General features: G+C 40.9%; 1 protein-coding gene across 10 annotated transcripts in view; it reads left to right on the top strand.

The window, feature by feature from the left end:
* Positions 1 to 24,841, top strand: part of LOC143974338 (transducin-like enhancer protein 1) — an 85,231-nt gene extending 60,390 nt beyond the window's left edge. For 7 of the 10 annotated variants that reach the window (XM_077475598.1, XM_077475601.1, XM_077475593.1 and 4 more), the window contains 14 exons: positions 855 to 1,041; positions 2,981 to 2,997; positions 3,440 to 3,544; positions 4,000 to 4,044; positions 4,152 to 4,307; positions 4,494 to 4,632; positions 4,740 to 4,909; positions 6,776 to 6,846; positions 17,285 to 17,534; positions 18,373 to 18,620; positions 21,457 to 21,604; positions 21,911 to 22,061; positions 22,847 to 22,923; positions 24,594 to 24,841. In XM_077475598.1, coding sequence (XP_077331724.1) covers positions 855 to 1,041; positions 2,981 to 2,997; positions 3,440 to 3,544; positions 4,000 to 4,044; positions 4,152 to 4,307; positions 4,494 to 4,632; positions 4,740 to 4,909; positions 6,776 to 6,846; positions 17,285 to 17,534; positions 18,373 to 18,620; positions 21,457 to 21,604; positions 21,911 to 22,061; positions 22,847 to 22,923; positions 24,594 to 24,701 — 1,872 coding nt within the window. In that variant the 3' untranslated portion in view covers positions 24,702 to 24,841. The remainder of the gene's footprint in view (positions 1 to 854; positions 1,042 to 2,980; positions 2,998 to 3,439; positions 3,545 to 3,999; positions 4,045 to 4,151; positions 4,308 to 4,493; positions 4,633 to 4,739; positions 4,910 to 6,775; positions 6,847 to 17,284; positions 17,535 to 18,372; positions 18,621 to 21,456; positions 21,605 to 21,910; positions 22,062 to 22,846; positions 22,924 to 24,593) is intronic. The other 3 variants (XM_077475597.1, XM_077475602.1, XM_077475603.1) reach the window with 3 other exon arrangements.
* The last annotated feature ends 909 nt before the right edge of the window (positions 24,842 to 25,750 follow it).

Raw genomic sequence — 25,750 nt, 5'->3', positions numbered from 1 at the left:
GATGAGCGGGGGGGGGACCCATTTTCTTTTAAGCAGCTTCCCCTTAGCCTTGAAAGTGCCCTTCATCTCCTGTTTGCAAATAGTATACACAGATATTTATGGGAGTGCTAATTGTCACTTTAAGCTGCTAGCAGGCTTTAGCAAGCTTTTAACAAGCCTGCTATAGCTTGTGTAACGTGGCAGTCAGCTCTTCATTACAATCTGTGTTCAAACTGGAGCTGAATGATGGTGTAAAAGCTTCAACAAAGCTTTGCTGAAAGCTCTGCAAATGCTTTATACAAGTGTGCTGTTCACACTGCTCTTATACAAGTTGAAGCCAGTGTGAAACAATCTTTAAGATGCTCTGACTGACCTGTTGCCAATTAACACAATCCATTGCAAAATGTTATTTTTTATCTTCCTTGTTAGTATCACTTACTTTGCCAGCTTTTTGTTGCCCTGTCCCAACTTTTTTGAGACGTGTTGCTGCCATCCATTTCAAAATTACTTTTATTTCTTCAAATGGTACGTTTTCTCAGTTTAAACATTTGATATGTTTTCTATTGTCAATAAAATGTGTTTAATATTGGCAGATCATTATGTTTTATGTAGATTTTACAAAGCGTCCTAACTTGTTTAGAAATGGGTTTGTATTTGAGCACATGTAAATCATTCACACACCAGGTTGTATAACTGGCTTTTGAGATTTACCATTCATTATATGTAAACAGGTTTAATTTTTGTGACCATTGATTTCTTGTCCAGTAAAATTCAATTTTTATTTTTTTCCTCTTTCATCCTTTTTGTTCGCCTTCTTTCATATATTGCTCATAAACTTCTATTACTCTTCCTATTCCTTCTGAACCTGAAACCAGCATCAGCTACAGGCTCAGCACCTTTCTCATCATGCTCCTCCCATTCCTCTTACACCTCACCCATCTAGTTTGCAACCTGGCCTAGCTGCTGCATCTAGTGCCTCCAGTTTGTTGGCGCTTTCGGGTGTCCTTGGTCTGCAGACTCAGCTGGCAGTGAAAGAGAGTCTCGCCGACTCGGACCACAGAGGTATGTTCAGGATTTAGTTTAGCTATTTTGTCGAGAAATTAGACTGATCCCTCCTTTAAGCATTTCAGCCCTGGAAAGGTTCAACCCCCCTTAATGACGAGGCCATTTTTTGCGATACAGCATTTATTTAACCTCAAATTGCGCGGCCGGGCGACGCTGTACCCAAATAAAATTCTCTTTTCCCCCCAGAAATGGAGCTTTCTTTTGGTGGTATTTGATCACTGAGGCGGTTTTTATTTTTTGCACTATAAACAAAAAAGGAACGACAATTTAGAAAAATATTTAACTCGCATTTCTTCAATGTAAGCCAATAAGTATTCTGCTACATATTTTCGTTAAAGTTCAATAAAAATATCCCATAATTTGTAGACTAACTTTTTTGCACAAACCAATATACACTTATTATGAATTTTTTATTTTATTTTTTTTTTATTCTCGCTAGTAATGGCGATCAGCGATGTTTTGTTTTTAGTGGAACTGTGACATTGCGCGGACAAATCAGCCGCCTGGCGCTTTTTTTTGGGGGGACCAGTGGCACTAATACAGTGATCATTGCTAAAATGATGTATTGTTATTGTACTAATGACACTGGCAGAGAAGGGTTTAATACCAGGGGCGATCAAAGGGCCCAAGTGTGTCCCTAGAGGGTGCTTACTGTGTGGGGATTGCTCTGATTGGGAGAACACAGATCCGTGTGCCTGGTTAGAAAGTGGGGAGGGGGGCAGAGGAGGAAGAGTAGAACTTCCCTTTTTTGGGTAAAGTTCTGCTTTTAAAATATATATATATATATATATATATATATATATATATATATATATATATATATATATATATATATATATATATATATATATATATATATATATATATATATATTCCTCTGACCATAATAAGGGGAATATATGTGGAAAACCATCGTACATTTTTTAATTCCAAGTGCCTTTGCCTGAGTACATAAAGGCTATTGACCTTTTTCCAAAGTGGTGTGAGACCTGTGTAGGCTATAAACTCATTTGGCAAAATTAAGATATTTAGCCAAATGGATGGCCTCATACATGTAATTGTAACAAATTTTTTTTATTGTGAGGATAAATACAAGGCTGCATTTACCATATTCCGGCAGCAAGAATCGGTGGATTCTTGTGGCTTGAATGACAGGTGCAGGTGAATAGCAGTGACAATCAACCTATATAAAGTAATGACCGGCTGACAGCAGCCGCTGCGGTTTGCATGTAGCTGCACACCAAACGCTTACCTGCGGTTTATGTACAGATGTCCAAGCCTAATCACAGCTGACTGCATCCAGGCTCGGACATCCATCCCTAACCACAGGTAACTATGTGGTATGAGGCTTCATGCAAACAGTGGCAGCTGCTGTCAACCTGTCATTCGTTTTTATAGGCTAAGCAGCCACGGCTATTTGCATGCACCTCTCATTCAAGCTTCAAGAACTCGCTAGATTTTGCTTCTGGAATCGGGTATATGCAGCTAAGCAACTGTGTGGAGGAGGCCTAAAAGAACTAGACACTCTGGGCAGGAGGCCTTAATGTACATTCCAGTTGAGAAAAACTGCAAGAAGGGCCTGTGACATAATTATGCAAACAGACTGCTGTGCTAAATTTAGGTTACAAGCGAGACGGGTATGTTAGACATTTAGTGCCGGTTTGCAGCTTTTGAGTATTGTTGGTAAATTAACCCTATTGTTTGTGATAGCTTATATTTGGTGAGGAAGGATGAAGGGCTCAATGACCAGGAAACGCAAACTGAACTGGTGTGGGTAGAGTGGGTCAGATGTCTGCTGAAGACTTGTGAAGATTTAGATATGTGAGAACTAGGATGATTTTTGCAGTGGGGAAAGCGGGATGATAAATTAATAATCTTGACTAAAATTAACCAGCTATTTTTCCTTTTCATTGCTCACTTGTTTCCATGGAGACAGACAGAGACCCAGGACCAGTGAGTATAACATGTTATATTGTTGGATGGGTGGGATTGAATCTCTGGTTTTGGTTTTAATTTTGGCCTGGTACTATCAGTTTGTGCTTACAGTCTGAACTGAAAATATCGATTTGAAAAGGTGCAATTTTAATATACGTATTCGTTTTTCAACATGCCAGATGCTTTCTATTCACAGTTAGAAAGTCTGTTTTGTGAATAAAAGAATAATATAATTAGCAGCTCTTTAAATGTTTTATCTTTAATGCTGTCTGTTGGCACATATTTAGGTAACCGTTGTATTCTTGGCAGTCTGTAAAATTTGGGTTCTGTGATGGAATTTTTTCTGGTTGCCATAGGGTGTTGGGTCCTGTATTGTTAATGGACTGCCCTTGTTTTTGTCTACCCCTTAGATGCTATATATGTGCCAATGTGTTTAAATATTTTTTACGTTCTACTTCAGAGCTGTGTTACTCTGCCAAATGGGGAACGTGTACGGACCTTGTCAGATTATCTAAACAGCAACAAGAAGCGTAAAACCGAAGAGAAAGACTTTGGAACAGACTATGTGAGTGGCTCTCGCTCGTTTTTGTAATGGTTGGCTCATTTATAGTAATCGTAGGTATGCATGCTCTATGGTCAATTTGGGCATTAGCCAGGTAACCTACTGGAATGTTTTGACAGTCTAATAGTAAAGCAGTACCATGGCAGAAACACACTTAAAGTGGAAGTAAACCCATCGATTTAAACAGTTAAAAAAAAAAAGCATGCCGGGAATGCTAACTGCACATTGGCTGTGCTCTCAGCCAAACTATCAAACCATCCGATGGCTGGTGTCATAACGAATCACATGTGCAGCACCATAGCAGTTGAAGATTAAACAGAGGCAAAGATGGCAGCTTCCTTGGCTGAAAATGATAGGGGAGTTTACTTCCACTTTAAGCAAATAAGCTCAGTAAGGAGTTAACTCTGTCCAGGATCTCTGATTGTGCTCACTTCTGACAATACTATTGTAATTTCCAGGGCAGTGATGCTGACCGAAGTGAGGACAATCTTGTGGTGGATGAAGTAAGTAACTTTGGAGTTCTCATCTTTCTGGCAACGTTTTATTTGGTGGTTGAGGATTAAAAAGGCAAATGGCTGAGAGGTACAGTGAGTGTGATATGTTTCTCCAGGATCCTGCTTCACCGCATAGTGTCCATTCCTACTCCTCACGGGAGAATGGTGTGGATAAAACAAACCTACAAAGGAAGGATCCTCCTCCCGCTAGCCCAAACTCCATGACCTCATCTAGCAGTGTGTCTCCTTCCAGGAGCAAGGACCTTCCAACGGTAATAGCATTGTAATATAACACATTAACCCAACCCCAAGGCATGGAGGCAAGTGTTTGAATAGCATAAGCATGTTTTATTTCAATACCCTGCCTCAAAAAAAAAAAAAAAAGATTCCAACATACAGAACAGTAATGCTGAAGTTCAAGCTTTTTTAGATTCAGTATAACGTTGTTCCTATTTCAGCAGGTGGAAAAGGCAGGAACCCCAGGTTTAAAATCCAGTACTCCAAACTCCCAAAGTGATATGAGCACTCCAGGTCCCAGTGGTGCTAGCGCATCTCAGTTCCGGCCTCTTTCCAGCAAATCTGCTATTGATCCTCTTGGTATGTTAAACTTTTCAGGGGTGGAGGGAAGCATGAAGTATTTGTGGTCTTTGCTTAAATTGGTTTCTGCAAGCTGTTACACTGGCTTTCCATTTCTGTGTCTACAGCTCTGGGACTGCGTGCACCTCTGGGAGCACAGGGAGGCTATCCTGCAGCATTTAGCATTGCTCACCCTTCCGCCAGTGCTGAGGGAGCTGGAGCCTATGCAGGCCTTCATCTCATGTCACCACAGATTAATGGAGCAGCAGCTGCTGGAACCTATGGAAGAACCTCTTTAGTGAGTACCAATTTTCAGCCAGTCTTGCAGATTTACTGAAAGGAGAATCTGACACAAAGAAAAGAAGAAATTGACAGTCAGCAGCACGTTCATTGTCCTCGGTCTCTGTCCTTCCCCAGCAGCATATAATCACTTGCCATTCTGTTCAACTGCCTGAAGTGAAGAAAATATTCAGTACTTCAGGCTATAGAGGAGCATCCGACTCGCTCCCTTTTTCTCTTGTCAGTGCTGGTAGGCCTCATGTTCGTCACTTGGGATGGGAAAGCCATCTTCAAGCCCTGTGTAAGCTCTAGCTACAGCAACTGGGAGCTTACACAAGGTTTCTATTTTGCTCCTGGTAATTGAAAGGGATGGCAGGGGAGTGAAGGAATGTAGAGTAAGTGCTGTTTTGTCCCACCTGGGCGAAATATAGGTTTGCATTAAAGTGATGCCAAAGGCTTGCTTGCGTTATTTTTATTTTTTTTTGCTTATAAATAACCAACATTTTATACTTGCCTGCTCTGTGTAGTGGTTTTGCAAAGAGCAGCCCCGCTCCCCCTCTCTCCTGATTCACTCACTTTGACAGCAGTGGGAACCAGCGGTGCCTGCTGCTGTCTCGACAAATGAAGGAGAGTCGAGTCGAGCTTCTTGTACAGTATCACTGGATCGAGATGGGGCAAAGGGTAAGCATTAGGAACACTAAGGTGGGGGAGCTGCACACAGAAAATGTTTTCTTAACCACTTCAGCCCCAGAAGATTTGGCTGCTCAATGACCAGGCCATTTATTTTTTTGCAATACGGTACTGCGTTGCTTTAACTGACAATTGCGTGGTCGTGCGATGCTGTACCCAAACAAAATTGATGTGACACGCACACACACACACATTTTTTTTATTTTATTTTTGCGCTATAAACAAGAGCGACAATTTTGAAAAAACAAAACAAAACGCCAGCTCTAACTTTGCTATAATATCCCACATTTTTTTTTTTTTTTTAATCGAAAAAAAACCTTTCCCTCAGTTTAGGCTGATATGTATTCTACATATTTTTGGGGGAAAAAAATCACAATAAGTGTATATTGATTGGCTTGCTAAAAAGTTATAGCGTCTACAAAATAGATAGATTTATGGCTTTTTATTATATTCTTTTTTTTTAACTAGTAATGGCAGCGATCTACGATTTTTTTTTTTTTATGGGGCTGCAATACTGCGGCGGAACAGATCGGACATTTTTGACACATTTTTGGGGCCATTGACAATCATACAGCGATCAGTGCTATAAAAATGCCCCGATTACTGTATAAAGGTCACTGGCAGGGAAGGGGTTAACACTAGGGGGCAATCAAGGTGCTCCCTCACCGCAGAGGGTGGGACTGTTTAGGAGACGAGAGTGATCAGTGTTCACATAGTATGAACACACGATCTGTCTCTATTCCCGAGAGAACTGGGTTCTGTGTACACACACCGATCCCGGTTCTCACTCTATCACAAACGTTTGCGGGAGACCGGCGGTCATCGCGTCCGCCGGGCACTCATACCGGCTCCTGGCACACGCTGCGGGTGTGCGCGCCCCTAGTGGCCAAAAGCCAAAGTGACGTAAGGTAACGTCGTTTCGCCCAGCCGTGCCATTCTGCCACAGTAAAACTGCAACGGCTGGTCGGCAAGCGTTTAATGCATAGAGTGCATTAAGATAAAAAACCTTTTTTGCTTTTACAACCACTAAGATTTGTTTCCACAAATGATGGGCTTGCTTTATTATAAACACAAAAGACTTGTCATTAGAAAGTTAATGCTGTCCCTTGACACACGTTTAAGCTGAAATTGAGATTGAATAAAATTATGAGAAACGGGAGAATTTTACTGTTTGTCAATTGCCGTTTTCCTTTAGGTCGGCTATGATCCACATGCACACATGCGAAGTTTGGGAGCTGCTATTCCAGGGGCTGCATCTGGAAAACCGTGAGTTTTTATCCTTTTTGTTCTCCAGTATATTTGTGTGATATCTAGTCTAACAGGATCTTAGTGGTAAAAAAATAGTGATTGGTCTCGAATTCCATGACACTGTATTGCCTGTGCATTTTACTATTTAACCCCTCTCAAGTAAAGAGTGATCTGTAAGGCTGTTGGACAGAAGGCAAAAAATTCTGAAAGATTAAGCCAGGTTGTTTTATGTTTCATTTAGAACTACTGTTAAGACTGTTTGTTTTTGTATACACCGTGGAGTGTGGGTTTTTTTTTTTTTTTTTTTTTTTTTTTTTTTTATGGTCAGCATGTTAATAAGCAGCTATACGGCAACTCAATACATTTAGCATGCAGATTTAGTCAAGTGGTTCTCTTCAAAAGTTAGAATAGGAAAAGTGACTGATCTAAATGACTTTGGAATTTGCTGATCTGGGATTTTCACACACTATAGCATCTGCAATTTTAACCACTTGCTTACTGGGCACTTAAACACCATTCTGCCCAGACCAATTTTCAGCTTTCGGTGCTCTCACACTTTGAATGATAATTACTCAGTCATGCAACACTGTACCCAAATGAATTTTGTGTCCTTTTTTTCCCACAAATAGTGCTTTCTTTTGGTGGTATTTGATCACCTCTGGGGTTTTTATTTTTTGCGCTATAAATGAAAAAAGACCGAAAATTTTGAAAAAAAACGCATATTTCTTTGTTTCTGTGACAGAATTATGCAAATTAATTTTTCTTCATAAATTTTGGCCACAATTTATACTGCTACATATCTTTGGTAAAAATAACCCAAATTAGTGGATATTTGGTCTTTGTGAAAGTTAGAGAGTCTACAAGGTGTGGTGCGAATCGCACAAAATCACATCTGATGTACTGGTGGACTATCTCGCTTCTTGTGACCCGAACAAGTCAGGAAAGTACAAATACCCCCAAATGACCCCTTTTTGGAAAGTAGACATTCCAAGGTATTTAGTAAGAGGCATAGTGAGCTTTTTGATGTCATTTTTTCCCACAATTCTTTGCAAAATTAAGATTTTTTCATTTTTTTTTTTTCTCCACAAAATTGTCATTGTAATAGGTTATTTCTCTCACGTGGCATGTGTATACCACAAATGACACCCCTCAAAAAATTCTGCTACTCCTCCTGAGTATTACAATACCACATGTGTGGGACTTTTTCACAGCCTGGCCACATAGAGAGGCCCAACATGCAGGGAGCGCCATCATGTGTTCTAGGAACATAAATTACACATCTAACTTGTTGACTATTTACTACACTTTTGAAGCACCAGGACAAAGACACGTGACACTGATGACAGATGGCACTGATACGTGGCAATGATGACACTTATACGTGGCACTGATGACAGGTGGCACTGATGACAGGTGGCACTTTTTATTTTATTTTTTTACTTTTTTTTTTTTTCCTTACTACAGGCAGAACGGCTGCCGCTGCAGCCGTTCATCTCTCCCCTCTCACACTGTCTGTGCGAGGAGGGAGAGCGGCGCTGAGAGATGATCTCATATGTTTACATATGAGATCATCTCCCATTGGACACGCCAATCACAGCGGCCGTTTACAGCGATCTATGTTTGCCTGTCCCTGGGGGGAGACGGCGAACACAGAACTTCCGCGATGCGCGCCCGCGGCGGCGCGCATTGCGGAAGTAAACAGGCCGTCCAGGGACGACCACCCGGACAAACGCGCCTGCTCTACGGCCGTCATTCGGCTATAGGGCGGGCGCGAGGTGGTTAAAGAAAACCATGTAAAACATATATCCATTGGTCGTATTTGTAGATGAAAGCATATTGTAAATGAGTGAGGTTAGTATAGAATAATCAGAGATATATATATATATATATATATATATAGTTGATTTTATGGGCTGTTTTCTGACTGCCATAAAATTGCGTTCAAGAGCAGTACTGGAAATGCCAGACACCGGTAAAAGGTGTTAAATGAGGGCTAACGCTGTAAAAAGCGTTAAGCCTCGTTCGACGTTTCTCTGCATCTGTTCAAAATTAGTGGTTCCCCATTCTAAGTCGGATCATCATGGTGCGACTTGTGTGCTGAGGATGAAGCCATTGATGCACGTTCAGCAGCGCTAGCTTTTAGCAGTGTTTCTCTGCCTCTATTCAAAATCAATGGTTCCTTATGGGAGCCCATTGATTTGAATAGAAATCGAACCAGAAGTCAGATCATCCTGATTCAACTTGCAGTGCAACTTGTGTGCTGAGGATGAAGGGGAAACCCGCCAAAATGGAAAAAAGAATTATTGGTGTGGGGCCTCGGACAATATCAGACCCTTTGGTCTGTTATGGATTTTAAGGGGGACCCGCTTTGCTGAAAAAAACGGCGTAGAGGTCCCCCCAAAAATCCACGCCAGACCATTATCTGAGCACGCAGCCAGGCCGGTCAGAAAAGGGGGTGGGGATGAGCGAGCGGGAGAGTGTCGTGTCAACATTGGGAAAAGCGAAGAAGGAAATGGAGAAGACCAGGCCACCGCTAGCAAAAGAGCAGACAATGGCAGAGGAGCCTGGCAGAAGATACCAGAGAGTGTGGAAGGAAGAGGCCCCCAGACCTGCCCAATAAATTGCTTTAAAAACCTGTGCAGTGTTTCAAGGTGAATGGGTAGGTGTACAATGTACCCCATACTCATTCACATAGGGTGGGGGGCCTTCTTATTAAAGAGGCTCCCAGATTCCGTTGAGCCGCCCGCCTGCACACCCCGACAACCAACGGCCAGGGTTATCGGGAAGAGACCCTTGTCCTCATGGACAAGGTGCTTTGGGGTGGGGGGGGCGCAGAGCCTCCCCTGCCCTGAAGCACCTACCCCCCCCCCCCATGTTGACAGCATGCGGCCTGGTACAGTTCGGGGGGCTCGCTCATCCCCACCCCTATTCCTGGCCGGGCTGCGTGCTCGCATAAGGGTCTGGTATGGGTTTTTGGGGGGAACCCCACAGGGTTTTTACTGCGATTCCCCTTAAAATCCATACCAGACCGAAGGGTCTGGTATAGTCCGAGGCCCCACACCATTTTTTAAATATTTTTCATTTTGGCAGAGTTCCCCTTTATCCTCGGCACACAACTTGCACCGCAAGTCGGATCATGATGGTTTGACTTCTATTCAGATCAATGTGCTCCCTTAGGGAACCATTGATTTTGAATGGAGGCAGAGAAACGCAGCTAAAAGCTAGCGCTGCTGAACGTGCGTTAACGGCAATGCAAAATGCTGATTTAAAATCACGTTTTCAATCAGCGTTTTCTGCCAGCAATCTGGTGTCCAGAAACAGCTTTTTTGAGCTTGGAGCCTAAACGTTGAAGTAGAATGGCATCATCAAAATGTTATTCAAAGATTGGAAAACTGTGCTGCCTCTGACATCTTGATGTGTGATGTAACGTGTAGGTTGAGTGGGAGTTGGATGTTAACCAAGCAAATCTACTGCTCCGTACACATGGGATTATCAGACGAATTGTCGTGCGTTTTTTTTTTTTTTTCCTCAATGCTAATCTCGCGTCGAATCTGATGAATTAACTAAAGTCATGAAAACTCTCGTACGACTGTCAAAAAAATTCAGAAGTGATGTCATGTGTCTTAATGCATTTATATTGCATTTTTAAACGACTGCTATACTGATTAAACGAAAATCGTATGATCTGGTATTGTACGAAAAAAATTCTAAAGTTCTATAGAATTATATCAGATGAACTGTCCTGATCGGCTCTCAAAAGCTCTGTACTGACGATCAGATTATCGTACAATCGATTAGAATCTGGCTTTTTTCGTACGATTTTCGGATCATGTGTACGGGGCTTAAGGGTGTGGCATGGACCAGAATTCTTCAGGTACACCTGTCGTCAGTGAAGTATGGTGACTGCCATTTTTGTGTTTTTTTTTTTATGGGAATGCTAGTTGCCTGACTGTGTCCAATATTTTTGTGTCATTAACTTGGAACAAGCATGCTGTATAGAATTGTCAGAATTCTCTCTGTACTTGTAAGGCCAGTGACGTTTTGAAGACCTGCTCATGTTTTGCACGTTGTTGTTCTATTGTGCGCCTTTGATGCACACAGCTTAAGTAGTCCTATTTTCTCCTATTTGACTTCTAAAACAGGTAAAGCCCATATTATATGTACATAAGATGCAACTCGCAAGTTTGAACAGGGCCCTAAAGAGTTTCAGAAATGAAGGCCTGATGCTCCTTAATGATTTGAAATGTTCCAGCACGGATGTAGCATTTGTGCAGGAAACACATTTTAAAGCAGGCGACCTTCCCTTCCTACAGAATAGATTTTTAATTTTTTTCCTTGTTTATCACGCCTCTAATAAAAAGTAAAATCTAAAGGAAAGCCTGCATAATTCTGTGTGTGTACTTTATGGAATGGCACCAGTCCTGGATGCAGAGAATCTAGGCTATTCAGAATACAAAGGGGGATCTGAATCGGTACTAGATAAGTGTGCATAATTGGCTTGTAAGTAGAATGATGTATACCAAATGTTGGGAAACTTTAAATATATGGCTATAATGCCAGATACACCAGCTTTTCTTTTATTTTACATGTTCTTTCTTGCAGTGCTTTAACCTGTATTGCATAAAAAAATCTATATAATGGCCTCATCTGTAGATAAGAATATTGTTTGTTTCAAGCTTTTTCTTCTATTGAATAAAACTGTCTTTTTTTTTTTTTTTTTTTTCATTTTAACCACTTAATCCCCAGACCAATTTGCAGCCAAAGGACCAGGCCCCTTTTTGCAATTCGGCACTGCGTCGCTATAACTGACAATTGCGTGGCCGTGTGACATGGCTCCCAAACAAAATTGGCGTCTTTTTTTTTTTTCTCACAAATGGCTTTCCTTTGGTGGTATTTGATCCCCTCTGCGGTTTTTATTTTTTGCGCTATAAACAAAAATAGAGTGACAATTTTGAAAAAAATTCATTTGTTTTTACTTTTTGCTATAATATCCCCAAAAAATATATAAAAAAACAAATTTTTTCCTCCGTTTAGGCCGATACGTGTTCTACATATTTTTGGTAAAAAAAATCGCAATTGGCGATTGGTTTGCGCAAAAGTTATAGCGTTTACAAAATGGGGAATAGTTTTATAGCATTTTTATTTAAAAAAAACATTTTTTACTAGTAATGGCGGCGATCAACGAGTTTTTATTGTGACTGCGACATGGACACATCGGACATTTTTGTAACCATTGTCATTTATACAGCAATCAGTGCTATTTAAATGCACTGATTCCTGTGTAAATGGCAGTGAAGGAGTTAACCACTAGGGGGCAGTGTAGGTGTTATGGTGTTGTGTGTGTGTGTGTGTGTGTGTTTTTTTTGGGGGGGCGTGGCCTGGCATGTGATGTCACTGATCGTCCTTCCCTATAAAAGGGAAGAGACTATCGGTGACAGCCACAGAGAGAAGCACGGGGAGAGGTTTGTTTACATAGACCTCTCCTCGTTCTTCAACTCTGTGACCTGATCCTGGGACACCAGCGGCGATCGGGTCCACTGGTCCCACGGCCATGGTCATGGAGCACAGGACCAGGTTAGGAGTGCGCCGCCGCTGGCAGCGCGCTCCGACCCATGGCTGGGCACTTAAAGCAATGTACAGGTACGTGCTTGTGTCCAGCTTTGCCATTCTGCCGATGTACATTGGTGTGAGGCGATCCGAAGTGGTTAAACGTGTCTTTATTTGAGAGATTTTAGGGCAAATCTTTAGTAATAGGAGGCATAGGTTCTGAGTTCCAACTTGCAAAAAATAAAAAATATGGTGATTGCGGTGCAGCTAGTTGAGACGGATCCGTTTTTAGCGGCGTCTACCAGGCGGATGACGGGTCCGTCACTGCTCACTGAGCGGGGTGGGGGCTGTCAGAGCCCACTGTTTCCTATGGGGAGATCTGACAAAAATGGACAACATGTCCGTTTCCATCAGATCTCATCCAATTCGCCAAGACAGATGGCGACCGTATTGCCATTCATCAAATTTTAGCAGATCCAATGGCAGACAGATGTCAGTGGGCACATCTCCGCTGACATCTGTCACGCCGTAACAGTCAATGGGTGGCCCACTCGGATCCGCCTGAAAAATGGACAGGCGGATCCGAGCGGGTTTGCCATATGAAAGAGGCCTAAGTCCAAAGTAGCCATTTTCTTGTTACACACCTTTTTATATTGTGCCTTGTATTGGAGTTTTCCTGGAGAGCCTACACATGTAGACTGGCAGTTGATATTTCAACTCCAACACAAAAAGCTCATACACACTCTTTAAAATCTGACTGTACAATTTCCTTTCCTATGAGGATCAACCTAAACTAATTATTTTGTGTACAATCAGGCAGCCCTTTGCACTGCGTAGTTGGTAGACCAAAAAAAAAAGCCTGCATAGTCACGTACAACATTCGGTGAGCTTATTTTACATGGAAACAATGTTATGAGCCTTTTTAGTTGCTGTGTTAATATGTAAAAAGCATTTGGTTAACATGCAATTATGCATCTCTTTGGTTAGCTGGAACAGTGTTCTTTTCCGTAGATAGCAGTTAAGAAGTAGTTCTATTGTAATCTATTTTTATTGATTTGAAAGAGATACAATGATGTAGAGACCTCAAATTGAGTTAACATTAATAAAAAAGACAGAATATTTCCCCTTGGCAATGGAAACCTTGTATAATATATAGTCCACAGTCTTGGTATTGGGGATGCACTGTAGAGCACTATGAAGCATCTTTTAAGTGCAAAGAGAACATAACATATGCTGTTTCATTGCTTAATTTACATTTAGAAGTTGCTCTCTATAGATTCAGTTTAAAGTACAAGTTCACCTTTCCTGAAAAAATAATGCACATATTTTTGCAGGAAAAAAATATGCATTTATCACTTTTTCCTAAAAGAGCCTGGAAAGCATTGTACAATGTCAGACTTCTGCGCACACATACCATGCAGCTTTCTACCTGTACTTTCATACGGTTTGTATGTTGAAATCTGCAGGGCTTTTGTGAATTACCTATGAGAGCACTCATCGGCACCCTTGCAGTCCATTCAGAACTAAAAGCCATCAGCCGTGGTGCTGATGGTAATTGTAGTTCATTCACAGGAAACTGAATTAATGATGCTGTTTTCAAATTGTGACAGCAAGTGTGGGGAGAAGATCCCCTGCTTGCTGTCACACCAAGGGGGGACAAAGAAACTGGTAGCAGGAGCTGGCATATTGTTGCATGTTCCACCCTAAATGAGTGGAACATGTAAAAAGATGAAGTGCCTTTTTTAAGGCGTGCTGTCATAATATAATATTGTGACAAACTGAAATGACCCTTGCTGATGTATTCCGCATGATGGTACATAATCTAACCATGGTTTGAGTAATCTATGTATTTTTGCTTTCTGTATTGTGGATCAGGTCTTTGGAAGAAAGAAAAATTAGATAGTTATTGGTAATATTCAAGGATTGACCAAGTCAAAAAATTAGCGGCCTTTGTGGACACATAATGAGAGGGAGAATTGGTGAAAAAGTATACATTTTATTACAACATAGTTAAACATATAAACATACAAACACCCTGCATGGACAGTTACCCAATAATGTAGTTAGAGGACTGGACCTATGCTACAAAGATTTAATTTAATACTGTATCTAGGTAAAATAAAAATTTCTGATCCAGTAATGCCTCCAAAAACGTGCTTGTCTACGCGTTTCACTAAAATATTAGCTTCCTCAGGACAGATACTGGGTAGGTGCTTGTAAACTTGTTGGCTCAAGGTGTGGGAAAACTTTATCCAAACTGACAACCAAAAAAATGAAATTGCATGTGTGTGTCTATAGTGGGATACTCATACATCATGTGGTCTATAGTAGATACCACTGGTATATAGTAGTTATGTATAGGTATTTGATCACAGACAGCAGTAAGTGGTCACAAATTCCCACTATAAGCGCGTTCAATATCAATAGTACCAAGCGATGGCCCATGGATACCGAACCAAGTTATTAAATGTTTTTCACATTTAAGTTATTAAATGGGTAAGTATAGAGGCGAATGGAATATCTAAATGTGTAAGAACTGCGCTTATCACATAGGGGGGGACCTTTTATTGGGGCTCAAGTTTATTGCCGCATACATAGGGGAAAGTGTGCCTCACTTTGGTGCTATACCCCTGTGGATGGGTTTCTTTGCTGTGTGTTCTTGGAAACCTACATTTTGTAACTTTGTATTTTAGGTAGGTGTATTATCTTGAGATATATTGTCATATGAGATTGTGGAAAATCAGTTCTGTGCCATGCACGCAATCCTCCTGGTGAATAGGAAGAGCAACATGAGCTGTCCATGCTCTGATATTTCAGATCAATAATGCTTTTAAGCAACCACAGACTGGCTCTTACGTTTGCCCTGCCATTGAACTAAATGACCCACAAGCCACAGACACTTAAAGAGAATTTTATCAAAGAGGTTGGCTTATAGCAGCATCCAGTTCGTGTGTTTTTTTTTTTTTTTTTTTTTTTTTTTTCAGCATCCTTCATTCATTTTTTTTTTTTTTTTTTTTTTTTTTTTTTTTTCCCTTGCTGATACTCTTTAAACAAGGCACACATTATTCCCCTTGAGCCATATTTGATTTGCCTTTGGCATAAAGGTCAAATTAGAATAAATGGGTTAGGGCTTCAGTAATTTACCTATTATACCATTACATGAAGGGATCATACACTTGGGTACTTGCAATGCACTTGAGATCTTGGTGACTTGTGCTTTCCCCCAGGTACAGTATATGAGCCAGTGGTTACGATTTTGTGGTGGACAGATTTCTACGCTCATTCCTTGGTTCTTGCATTTAAATGTGAGCAAGATGTCAAGATTGACACCTGTATAACACATGTATGTATTTACCAAACTTGTATAATAGGAGGAAACTCCTATCTAGCCAATCACGCTATATCCATTTAGGAAGGCTCTTGCACTATATAAGTGATGGCAGATCTAAAGGAGATTGTACAATCAGATTGTATAGTGTGTGGCCATCTTTATACACCTAAAATTAGTAGTTGCCCTTTTAGTGCCATTAATTAACGGCACACAGAAGCGAACACATTTTTCCATGTGAAAAAACGAGTGGCAAATGCTTCAAAACGGTAAACGCGCAACTCGCAAAATGCCAAAATATCCCATAAGCCACATGCAGTGTAGCCAATTAAATTCCAGCTGCTGTATGCGTGTCAGAGGGAAAAACGAGTCACAAAATGTGCGCTCCCACTATGCTGGATGTGAATGACGTCTGAAAGTGAAATTGGTGCGTAAACACAAGGAGGCTCTATTTACATCTGTTTTTCCTTGCATTGCAGAAAGGTGCGGCACCAAAAAAACTCGCCAAGCTTGGTGCTAAAAAAAACCAAAAAAAGCTCTGAAGCTTTTTCGGGGCATTTGCTATGTGTAGGGTGGCCCATTCAGGTGTATGTGTGATAAGTGAAAATGCTCCAAAACTCCTCCCCCACTCACTAGAAAACAAAAACGCACGTGGGAATGCGAGTTCCTGCTATTCAAAGTTGTGAACGGGGCTTGACAGCTGAGTGTTTCTGTCCACTCCCTTCTATGTACCACCCACTATGCAATCTGACTGTATAGTGTGTATTTAGTGAGAATGGTGATCACTGATTGCATTTCATTTAAAAAAACATGCAGCTGCGAGTGGGAGGGTGGATGATGCATGGTGTGTGCTAATGAGGTCAACTACTTCCTGTGTCATAACCTACAGTCTGTAAGGAAGTACGACAGAAGCAATAGATATGTTTGGAAACATTTATGGAGGACAGTAAAGTAAGTGTCTTGCAAAAGTGCATGAATGCTATATTGGTACATAAAGGAGCTGGAATTTGGGGGTGGAAGGTGAACATATCTTTTTAAATATACCACAAACACTAGCGGACCCCTTTCAATCTCAGGATTTTTAATAAAAAAATGACAGACCACATTTCTAAAGGTTGTTGTGTAGTTAGACCACTACCCTGTGCTTTGCCATGTCACATTCTGTGGTGAGATTTGGAGGTAGAGAAAGCTTTCATGTTGGAGTTTATCTGTATGTGAACCAATTAAATGGCAAGGCAGACATTTTTCTCCTAATAACCATTTAGTTACTAAAGAATAAGAAAATGATCTATTCACAGTAGAGAAATGCACAGTTGCTGCATTATCTCTAACAGCCATATTATGCATGATGAGCACATGAACAGCTTTTGTTTCCTGATCAGAAAAGTGGATGGAAACTATGGAGTCAATAGAACTGTAGGCTGTAAGGTCAATTAAAGTCCACCCTATCGTTACTGTGACCTTTTTTTCTAAGCAGTAGTAGCTGGCTGTGTTTGAATAATGGAAAGACATTTTCAATAAATTATATTTTACTGGTCAGCAAACTAGATAAATGATTTGTAATATTCTTCTTGTGCACAGGGCCTATTCATTCCACGTCAGTGCAGATGGACAGATGCAACCTGTTCCCTTTCCACCAGATGCTCTCATAGGGTCTGGCATCCCCCGCCATGCCCGGCAGCTTCACACATTAAACCACGGAGAAGTGGTCTGTGCTGTGACCATAAGCAACTCTACACGTCATGTCTACACAGGAGGAAAAGGATGTGTAAAAGTTTGGGATGTAGGGCAGCCTGGAACTAAAACTCCTGTGGCACAGCTTGATTGCTTGGTAAGGCTTGCACTTCAAAATAAATATGAATATGTAAATGTATTGTAGTTTAAAAAAAATTATATACACACAAATACATTCTTCTTCAGAACTTGTTCTGCAGACTCTTAATGAGGTGTCCATGACCAAAATGCTTCATCAGTAAAACCATTTAAAGCTAGTATTTTCTGGTAATGTATTGATGTAAAATAGAGCCGTAGAAGTTGTTTAGCTAAATGAAGGCGGTAGCCACAGAGGTGCTAAGAGCCTTCTCAGACCCTGGGGAAAACAACTTTAATTTTTTTTGGGCAGTCTTTCCCTCCCTACATTGATCCAAGACATTAATAATTACCCAGTACCGTGACTGTTATACCAAAAAGATGCTTTCCTTGTCTCTAGGTGTTAAATGGCAGAAAAGTGTTTTTTGTTTTTTAAAGTGTATGTGCATCCCAAAATGACTGCTTTTACCTAATTTTGTTTTGTGAATTTTTCCAGTCAAGTTGTATGCGCACACTTGCAAAATAGCCGACAATCCACCTTTTACAAGGCTTAACTTTTTTAAATGGGGAAATGTCTCTGAAGATTGTGAATTCCAGACGTCTTGTAAAGGTTTGCATCCTGCCTGATCGGGTGCAGTATATTTCTCTCCTTAAATAGTGCCTGCTGTACCAAACTGACCCCTTTTTAGGAATCTTGGGTCGGGAATCTGTATCCCCTTTCCCTACTTCTATCAGGCCCAGGGAACCAAAAGTCTCAGCTGCTTGGGATAGTGTGTTTGTAAACATTTATGGACACCATTGGATGCACAGCATTCAGTAGGTTGTGCTGGAGGTTAATATTTTTTTGCATATCATTCCAGAACCGTGACAATTACATTCGCTCTTGTAAACTCCTTCCGGATGGCCGCAGTTTGATTGTTGGGGGAGAAGCCAGCACCTTGTCTATATGGGATCTGGCATCACCTACTCCAAGGATAAAAGCAGAATTAACATCATCTGCTCCTGCTTGTTACGCCCTTGCTATCAGTCCAGATGCCAAGGTCTGCTTCTCTTGCTGCTCTGATGGGAACATTGTTGTTTGGGACCTACAGAATCAGACCCTTGTCAGGTAAGCTTTGACAAAACCTTTTATTTTGCATGAGGTATTCATTTTTCTTTACTTTTTTCCTTTGGGAGAATTGATTTATGATAATGGCATAGATCGGGGCAGCACAGTAGTGTTGTGGTTAGCACTTTAACCTAGCAGAAAAAAGGGTCACTGGTTTGAATCTCGACCATGACACCATCTGCCTGGAGTTTGCATGTTCTCCCTGTGCCTGCGTGAGTCTCCTCTGGGTACTCCAGTTTTCTCCCACACTCTAAAGACATGCTGGTAGGTTAATTGGATCCTGTCTAAATTGGCCCTAGTATATGTATGAATGTGTTGGGGACCTTGGGTTGTAAGCTCCTTGAGGGTGGGGACTGATACCTTAAATAAATGATCTCTACTAGCCTCATGTAACCTGTTCCCAGTTCCGTACTGTCTCTACCATATCCCCAGCCAAAAATGTAGCATGTCAACACACTCTTGACCCTTATTTCCTCCATTAGGTCTGTAGTTTCTGACTGTTCTCTCAAGCATTACATATATTGAACATTATGTGCAGCCCTTTTGTCATGTCAGCAGCCACATTTGAGGCCCCCTTTTAGCTCATAAGTTGACTGGCACAGTTTTAAATTGTAAAGTATAGTAGTACTAGATGCGCTCAAACCTTTGATAACCTTCACATGTACACACAGGCTTGGCAAGTGTTATCCAAAAAGTCAAATGCCAGTTATTTCAGCCTTTGTATCCCTCCCCTTTTTCTACAGTGGACATGTATACAGTTATGACCTTTTGCATACTCGCATAAAATTGACTTGCCCCCTCTTCCCCTTACCAAAATCCTGATTGCATCCCTATGTAAAAATCTCCTAAATGCCTCCACCCTATATAGCAGCCATATATAAAATTATCATTGATATACAGGACTTGTATAGCGCCAAAAGTTTGTGCAGCGCTTTACCACATATGGGCAGACAATACCGTTACAAAAAAATTCAATACAAGAGGAATCTGAAGGCCCTGCTCTTTAGAGCTTACAATCTAAGGGGGGGTCAAGTTATTACCTTGGGTATCAATGTGCAGTATGAGCTGATTGAGAAAAAGTACAGATGTTACGATATATATAATTTTATGCAAGTACCTGTCCCATAGTAGTCACATTAGACGCACTGCCTTCCACCCCCATGATTTCTTGCTCTAGTATATACCATTAAGTGATTATTACTATATAATCCATAGTGGTCAGGCATAGCAGTAATCATTAAATATTCCCCTTCCATTAGACTTATTTGCTATTAAATGAGCGGCTCACTGCACCGTGTTCTCTTCAGTGGGACCGGGCTAAACCTGTGCTCTATTATGTGATCAAGAAATGTATTTTGGTCAAAACCTTGACTCTGAATTATTTGTGTGTGTAAAAGTAGATCATTCTTGTCTGACTGTGAAAGTAGCAGTACAAATGGTATTCATATCTGAAAAATTTGCATTAAATTGTTTTAGATCCATAACTTTATGGGTGAATGTTGTAGTATACTCCATATTAGGACAAAGACCTGGTATTGTACTGCCATTACAAGATTAATTGTGTAATGTTTAGTGGTTTCAAATTTGTCATTGATCTGGACAGTTCAGACTAAGCATGTTTGAAAAAAAAAAAGTGCATAAGTAGATGTTACCTTTTGTGAAAGCAATTAGTAGATTTAGAGGTGTACCTTCAAAGTTCTCTGGAGATCTTAAAAGCTGACCTTAAAGTGGATTTCAAGGCTCATACCTTTTTTACATTTCATGCATTCTATGCATGAAGGTAAAAAGCTTTCTGTGTGCAGTGGCCCCCCAACCGCCCTAATACTTGAGCTACCTCTCGACCCAGTGATGTGCACGGGAGCTGAGCTTCTAGCGGGTCTCTCATTCCTTATTGGGTGAGACGGCATCGGGTGCCATTGACTCCTGCTACTACCAGTTGCAGCCACTGAGCCAATAAGGAGAGAGTGGGAGGGGGGGAGCCAAGCTGCAGCACTGTTTCTTACTGAGGCATAGATCGTGGTTCGGCCCCCCAGCAAGCAGCTTGGTATTGGGCACTGGCTTGACAGGAGGAGCCACGAGTGCTCTCCAGGGACCCGTAAGAGGTGGGTCAGGACTGCTTTGTGCAAAGCCATTGTACAGAGCAGATAAACATGACATGTTTTTTTTTTTTTTTTTTTGTTTTTTTTTTTTTTTTGTTTTTTCAACCTGCCTTTAATGTCACTTCAACCTCCCATACTACTGAGCTTTCGTGGTGGGTCATCTTAACCAATGTGGAGGCTCAGGAGATTGGAGCATCAGTTTGTGTTTATTTTCATTCTTATTCCAATGTTTATACAGATTAAAAGCCTGTGTTGACAGGTCTTTGCATCAGAACTGCTCTTCTCTCCCCTTTTTATAAGTCAATGCCACGAAAAAGCAGCTTGACGGTCAAAGGCAGGTGCGAACAAGATCAAATACAATTGTCTGATTCTGAAAGATCTCAGTTTCTGAAGCATGTCTGGCTTCTGTCAACCGCAAACTGCTTTTTGCCTTTCGAGACAGACCAAAGCCCCATCAACAGAAGTCCTTAACCTGGGTAGTGCAGGTTTGTTCCAAGTTATAGATGAAAAGTTATTAGTGGATCTGCACATATATGGCGGAGAATAAAACTGCAGTCACTTAAAGGGGAAAAAACATTTTTCACATCCACAAAATAGTAATATGGAGGCAAAATTTTGTAAGCAGGAACAGTAGATGGTCTATGTTTAATCACTAACCATTATTGCATTTACTGTCATGTCTTTTAAAGCTACTTAAGTCAATGATTTCCTCCTCTTTATTCTTTTTATTTGTAAAGACAATTTCAAGGACACACAGATGGTGCCAGCTGTATAGACATTTCTCATGATGGCACCAAACTATGGACTGGTGGTTTGGATAATACGGTTCGTTGCTGGGACTTGCGAGAAGGAAGGCAACTACAGCAGCATGACTTTAACTCCCAGGTACTGATCAGTAAAATCCTGCCACTTTTCTCTTAAACCTCATACAGAAAGCAGGGGTTTCTAAATTCCAGACGATAGACTGGATTTAGGGTAGTTGTCACCACTAAAGCTGAACAGGTTGAGCTGCCGGGGCTCAAACAGCTCACTGCTAGAAGTCATTAAAGTGGGTGTTAATGATTGCTTCCATAGGTGACTCCAGGGACTTATATTTTGCTTGGTGACAGACTTGCTATAAAACATTTTCATATGTGATATATAATTTGAAAAATTAACTTTTTTTTTTTTTTTCCCCTTATACACCTGCAGATCTTCTCTTTGGGCTACTGTCCCACAGGGGAATGGTTGGCAGTTGGTATGGAGAGCAGTAATGTTGAGGTCCTTCACGTTTCCAAACCTGACAAGTACCAGCTGCATCTGCATGAGAGTTGTGTCCTGTCCCTGCAGTTTGCTTCCTGTGGTAAGTTCTCTGGGGAAGCCAGCTGTGAAGTGCTTATTTTAAGCTGTTATTAAAAACTAGCCTCTAGTAAACAGAAGGTGAAGCAAAAAATGAAGGGGAAATACTTAAGTTTTTTTTTTTTTTTCCTGGAAAAAATAAATATCTAAGCTTTACTCCAAAGAAGGCGATTGGCTGCTTAAAGCTGAAAAAAGAGGCCCTGATTGCCCAATGTATTGACATAAGCGGTAAAGCAGTATGCATATTCTCTGTTTCTAGTTTTGTTACAATGACTGGTTAAGGTTTATTGCCACTAGTCCATTTTTCCTTTCTTCATTAGTGTCCTACTTTGCCCCTTTATGTTGACCTGCCGGCACCCAGACCTCTGTCCTTTTTTGAGGCCTAAACTCAGAATGACCAGCTCTTGTGTATGACGTGTGTAGCTTGAGAATGTTCTACTTGACATGTGACACTGTCGCACTGTGACTTGCTCCATGCCCTCTAGCTAATATGGAAGGAAATGCTGTCAGCTTCTGATATAGGATGCAGCAGCAAATAATATATCCTATCTTGGCGAACAACATGCTTCTCCGTTTTTAAGTTCCAGTGTATACAGGACTTTCCATTTAGAATAGCAGTTGGCAAGGAAAATGGGCTGCATGGTCAAAGTGACCAACACAGTTTAGAATTGTAGATGCAAAGCTGGTATTTCAAATTTACATGTGGAGTTGCTAGTTAAATACTGTAGTGTGACACTGCTCTGAAAATCAAGGAAGTTCAGTAACAATGTATTGGTAATATTTTTTCAGGTAAATGGTTTGTAAGCACGGGAAAGGACAATCTGTTAAATGCATGGCGGACTCCATACGGTGCCAGCATTTTCCAGGTGAGAGAATTGCATAAGACCAATTTTGCCTTTATTTACATTGATCTTTATTCTGTTTTGCTCCATTGAAGTAATTATTTTCTATTTGATTTAAAGTGGTTGGTTGGAAACCTTAGTCATGAAATATGAAAAAAAGCACATATATCTGTAGTGTTTACTTGTCTATCTCCAGAGCTCTAAATGTCTCTGATGCTTGGTTCCTCTGTTATCAGCACGAGTCACTTCTGAGAAGTTTTCCTGACACGTGCGATAAATGTGTGACCTGGAGGGAGCTGAGCACACAGCTTGTCTATTCAAAACACAGCTCTGCATGTTCCTTTGTTTCTGTTCCGTGTGTGGAGTGGGCCGTGTCCCTTTCCTCTAATCAGCTTTCGCACAGTGTGTCAGAGCCGGTGTCCTATCATATACTGTCCCCCATCGGATAGTGTCCGCTGTGTACTGCGCATGCGCAGTACACAGCACGCACAGATTCCGAAAATACCCGAAGATGAATGGCGCCTGCGCCGTGAGTCCAGGTTCTATCCCCACCATCCAAGAGAACATAGAGTTGCAATATGAAATGGCCGAGCCCGAATCGTGGCGAGTGAAGCGAGCCCGCGAGGGGCCCTCTAGTTTTCCCAACCCTATGTCCGCTTGGATGGTGGGGCTACCACCTCCCACTCACAGCGCAGGCGCCGTTCATCTTCTGAGATTTTCCGAAGCTTCATCTGCTCCGTACTGCGCATGCGCAGTACGTGGCAGACAATATGATGGCAGGACACTATCTGCCAGAACACCATAACTGCAGCTCTCCACCTCCTCCTCTGGTCCTGACAGATAAAGACTTTTATCAAAATTGTGCATGTAGAGAAGAGATGACTGCAGATAAACAAGTAAAACTTAGGAGGATTTGGTTCATGCCTGTGTATCACCTGGGGGTATTCACTTCACTATATGTAAGGGTTTACAACCACTTTAATATATATACTGATATGTCCCATTAGATCCATGTGCTGGTATAACGAAGGACCTTTTTATGGAAGTTTGCATAGATTGGAAACCATTCTAAAGTTACCACATAGCTGTTTGAACTTATCTACTGCTTGCAGAGATCTTGAGGATGCCTACATTTCAGCGATAATCCAGCAAAGGCCACTTTTCTGTGCACTTAAAGTGGAACTAAACCCTCTCTTTAACAGCCAGGGAAGCCGCCTTCTTAGTCTGTTTGCAATGAAGTTTCAATGGTGCTGCATATGTGATCAGTTATCATTTGTGGCATTCCTTGAATGTAACTGTATTTGCAAACTTTTACATCAGTGGCTTTAGTTCCACTTTAAGGCTAGGTTCACATCCTTGCAGGTTGTTCCCGCTGCAGGTCCGCACCTGTTCCTGTAGCCGCAACCATGCACATAGAACAATAAAGGAGAGGAGTTGCCACTGCCATTCATCCGTGTTGCATGCACTGGAAATCATCTATCTTCTGCGTGGGGAATGAATGGGCTGCCGTGCAAGTTGCGGCTCATAAAGCCGCATCGATGTGAACCTAGCCTAATTAAACTCTGGGATAGTGATAATTTAGTTATATTCACACTTGGTCTTCTGAGGAGACAAATGGCTGTATGCAATACATTTTATAAATTGTATAATGAAGTCAGTCACTTCACTTCTTTTTTTGGCAACCTTTCTTACAGTCAAAAGAGTCTTCATCTGTTCTGAGCTGTGACGTATCCACTGATGACCAGTTCATTGTCACAGGTTCTGGTGACAAGAAAGCCACAGTATATGAGGTCATCTACTGAAGACCTCTTCAGTATCAGTCCCCCTCCTACTGCACGGACCCATGAGGGGTGATCATCTGTTTTGGGTTAGTTCTGTTTTTAGGTGTACATTTTAACAGTATCGGCCAGCGTGTATTTAATAATAAAACTGGAGAAAACTGTTGGTTGTCTCTTTCTTGTTGCAAGAGAAAAAAAAATGCCATGTTGGCAGGTAAAAATTTAAGTCATGACTGGGCGGGTGTTTGAAACTTTAGTTAACAAGATGTAAGTACTTTTTTTGTGAAAGTAAATATCCCTTTTCTCAGAAATAAACTTGTCTAATTAAAGCCCTCTTGGGAATGTTATGGTTTTCCACTTGAATGACTTCTAAAAGGTGATCTGAACTCTGTTTAATTCATAATACATACAGATTTGTTAAACACGCACACTCTTTATACCTCCATATTAGAGCTGCACAGTTCTGGCCAAAATGAGAATCACAATTTTTTTTGCTTGGAAGTAAGATCTTTCACATTATACCAAAAAATTGGGCTAACTCTACTGGTTAGGTTTTGTTTTGTTTTTTTAATTCAAGTAATTTTTTTACAAAAATGCATTTGAAAGACCGCTGCACAAATACAGTGTGATGTAAAATATTGCAACAACCACCATTTTATTTTCTAGCGTCTCTGCTAAAAAAAAAAATAAAAAAAAAAAAAAGTTGGGGGGGGTTTAAGTAATTTTCTAGCAAATTTAAAATTATTTTAACCTGAAACCAACAAAATGTCAAAAAGGTTTAGTGTTTAGTTAAACTTTCTTCAATACAGTCTACTTATTCCATTTGACAAATTGTTACAATGTTTATAGTTAAGTTTCACTGCTAAAGATTTTTTTCTTCCTTTCTCTTGATGGGTGTGGCTTCAGAAGAGCAAAGAGCATTCTTTGCATAGCAAGAATGATGAAACACTTTTTTTTTTTTTTTTTTTTTTTTTTTTTCCATACATCAAGGGACACAGCCATTGTAGTTACTATGTGGGTTATAGGCCAACTTCAGGTGATGGACACTGGCAAGCCTGAGAAAAAAAAGTGCC

Source organism: Lithobates pipiens, unplaced genomic scaffold, assembly GCF_037356315.1.
Source record: "Lithobates pipiens isolate NorthernLeopardFrog02 unplaced genomic scaffold, aLitPip1_a1.2 Scaffold_13, whole genome shotgun sequence".
NCBI classification, from domain to species: domain Eukaryota; kingdom Metazoa; phylum Chordata; class Amphibia; order Anura; family Ranidae; genus Lithobates; species Lithobates pipiens.
The sequence above is the reverse complement of the archived record's forward strand: the minus strand, read 5'-3'. Positions and strand labels throughout refer to the sequence as shown.